Here is a 2,908-nt window from a genome sequence, read left to right on the forward strand (position 1 = left end):
CTTTTTTTAATTGATAATAAAACTTAACTTTATTCTAATTATAGATACCTTTATTTCACTGATATCCTTCGCATATTTTTAGTTCTATTTTTTTATTTATTACAAATCTTTTTATGTTTCTACATGTTAGTGTATGTGTACAGAGCAAGCAGTACAACAAATTCCCCCTGGAGGGATTAATAAAGTTGTCTGAATCTGAATGCTTTGTTATTTCTTTCCTGTCCAGCTCCAGAGCGTTGTCCTCCTCCAGCACGGCCGTCCACGGGCTTCCTGAGACCCAGCTCTGATGATGAAGACTCTGGTCCACATATCACCAGCATGCCAGCCTGGAAGAAAAGCAGCACTCTGGCTCAGGGATCTGCCTGCTCTGAAAAACCACGGCAGGAGAAAGAGAGGGATCCTGGAAAAACTGTAACTGCCTCTCAAGACGATGTCGGTGTTGATAAATCCGCCGCAACAACATCAAGGTATGAAGTTTTATGTTGCCTTGAAAACATGATTTGCTAAATAATGTCAAACTCCACAGTATTGATTGAATATTCCAGTTGTATGTTTGTTCAAGTAACAGTGAAGGAATCAGTCCAATTATTGCTGTTTCCCACTCCAACTCCTTGGCAACTGACTTTTAAACTCTTAAATCCAGTATTTAGCTGTTTTGTGTCTCAAGGTCTCATGTTGAAAAGCATTTTTTTCCCATTTTCCTTTGAAAGACAGTACAGCATGGATATAATTGACTCAGTATTGAGCTTCTTTTTAATCTATAAAAAGCCAAATAAATGTTCAGGCTCTAGCACAAATATTGCAGTAGAAGCTCCTGTAGTATTTCCAATTCAAAGCTAACTAAAATGCAGAGATGTTGACAAAGTTAAAAAATAAAACAAGTCATCTTTATGGAGTGGGAATAAAGTCCTCATTCCTAAGAAAAGTGCAGATAAGGCATATGTAATCATCATGTTCTTTTGGCAGCTTTTGTAGATGTTTGGTTACAAGTTTGGCTCTTAATGGGGTCCCACACACACACACACACACACACACACACACACACAAACAAAGACCTTTAAGACACAGTGCATAAAAGCATCAATCAGTGTTAACCTGCCACCAGAGACTTTCTCACAGTAATCCCTTCTATAAAACCCGACTGCTTCTTCACATATGTACTTGATTAGTTTCAAGGGACCTGCAAGAACTGTTGAAGTCCTTATCTGCTTTGAACATTAATCTTGATATTCCCAGAAAGACTCCCTAGGCCTCTGAACTCTATAACTCATGTGTTATATGGACTATTTTTGTCTTAATTAGGGCTGGGTGTTGTTTAAAAAATTATGATACCAGTACCAATGCCAGTTCCTGTATATGTGATACCAATAGAGTACTTAAATCACAGCACATTGCATTAAACCAAGGTATGCTTGTGGTGATTGGCTAGCAGCAGAACTATGGAATAGTTTTTTTTTTCCTGCATCTGGTTACAGAAAGAATTGCATGCAAGTATCGTGTGATTGGAGAAGTTTCAATACTACTTATACACAGCCCTAGCCTTAACAGCTATCTTTATATCTAAAAGTCTTTGCTTATTTACATACATTTGTCTCAGTATTGTCTCTGTTTAATCTATGTTAATGATATCATTCATCACTCAATGAATGCATTATTTTCAGCCCTTATTAAGCATCAGTTATTAGCTCCCCTACATAGTATTTACTGTACTACTTACTCAAAGTACAGAGACCAAAATCATTACCCCCTTTCCCTTGTGTCCTTTCTTGTAATTGCAGTTCTCTCTCTCATTCATCTTCCTCTACATTTCATGTTAATCTAGTTCATTGCCTTATGCTTTATTTGCAACATACTAACTGCAACAATTAGTGGTACAGAAACTCTGTTACACTGCATCAAATGACTACTGTATGTTTTCCTACTTTCATGGCAGCCTGACATACAGCGCCGTGGTAGGCCAGATGTCAGATTAACGTTGCTTTGTAAAGCCTTCGTAGTTGTGCTGTGTTTTGCCTCATTAGGCTAAGTTGTTTGGGTAAACCGGCACCCAGAACCCCTGCAGCATGAAATGAGTCTGCAGTGTAAAATGAGGCTATGAGAAGTGTAATAGCCTAGAACGATGCCTCCCAGACTGCAGTTCAGATCCTCCCAAGGCAAGACTGTAATGATCTCTGGAGGGGGCAGAAAACTCAAATGAATCATAACAGATAAACAGCATGAGAGCTCACAAGAAAACAAATGGTTAAATTAAAAACTTCACAAATAAGTTGCCCATTAGAGGGTTTAGGGCTATTATTAGGGTGGAATAATGAAGTCATTACATCCTGTTGTTCTGAGGAGGTGTAAGGAAATCTGGAGGACAAGAGTTGGAGAAGTGCTGAACAAATGGACTCTATATGACGAGATATTTGTTTCTAATGAGAATTATGATGTGGATGTAAAACTTGACTTGATAAACTGACTGGACAGATGTGTCTATTTATTTATTTTTTATTTGCATTTTAAGAATTTATGTGACACAGTAAAACTGGTGTTACTGCTCATAAAGAGAAAAAGTTTAAAATCCAGAAAGCTAAAAATACAACACAAAAAACAAAAACACACCCATACACACATACATACACACATCAACATATGCAAGTGTGCATTCATTTTCATACACAAAGACACAAAGACATCAGTACACTTGTTTTTGCCCTTCAGACTCTCCTCTTTGTGTTTTACCTAGGAGTGAGAGTGACAGTGAGGAAGAAGAGGAGGAACTTCCACTGCTGTCAGAGGAGGAGATGAACAAACTGGGAGCCAAACTGGTGAAGGCAGAGATTATGGGCAACACGGTTAGTAGGATATTGTTATGTTATGGTCACTGTATTGGATTCAATATAAAACAACCCTGAATGTAAGATGA

General features: G+C 37.9%; 1 protein-coding gene across 1 annotated transcript; it reads left to right on the top strand.

Moving 5' to 3' along the window:
- Positions 1 to 226: 226 nt before the first annotated feature.
- LOC121964467 (CWF19-like protein 2) lies at positions 227 to 2,837 on the top strand (the record flags this gene model as incomplete). The annotated part of the gene is made up of 2 exons (XM_042514674.1): positions 227 to 467; positions 2,729 to 2,837. Coding segments are annotated over 2 exons (350 nt in total), but the record flags the coding sequence as incomplete, so codon positions are not given.
- Between the last annotated feature and the right edge of the window lie 71 nt (positions 2,838 to 2,908).

The sequence above is a fragment of the Plectropomus leopardus genome, unplaced genomic scaffold, assembly GCF_008729295.1.
Source record: "Plectropomus leopardus isolate mb unplaced genomic scaffold, YSFRI_Pleo_2.0 unplaced_scaffold15719, whole genome shotgun sequence".
Classification (NCBI taxonomy): Eukaryota; Metazoa; Chordata; class Actinopteri; order Perciformes; family Serranidae; genus Plectropomus; species Plectropomus leopardus.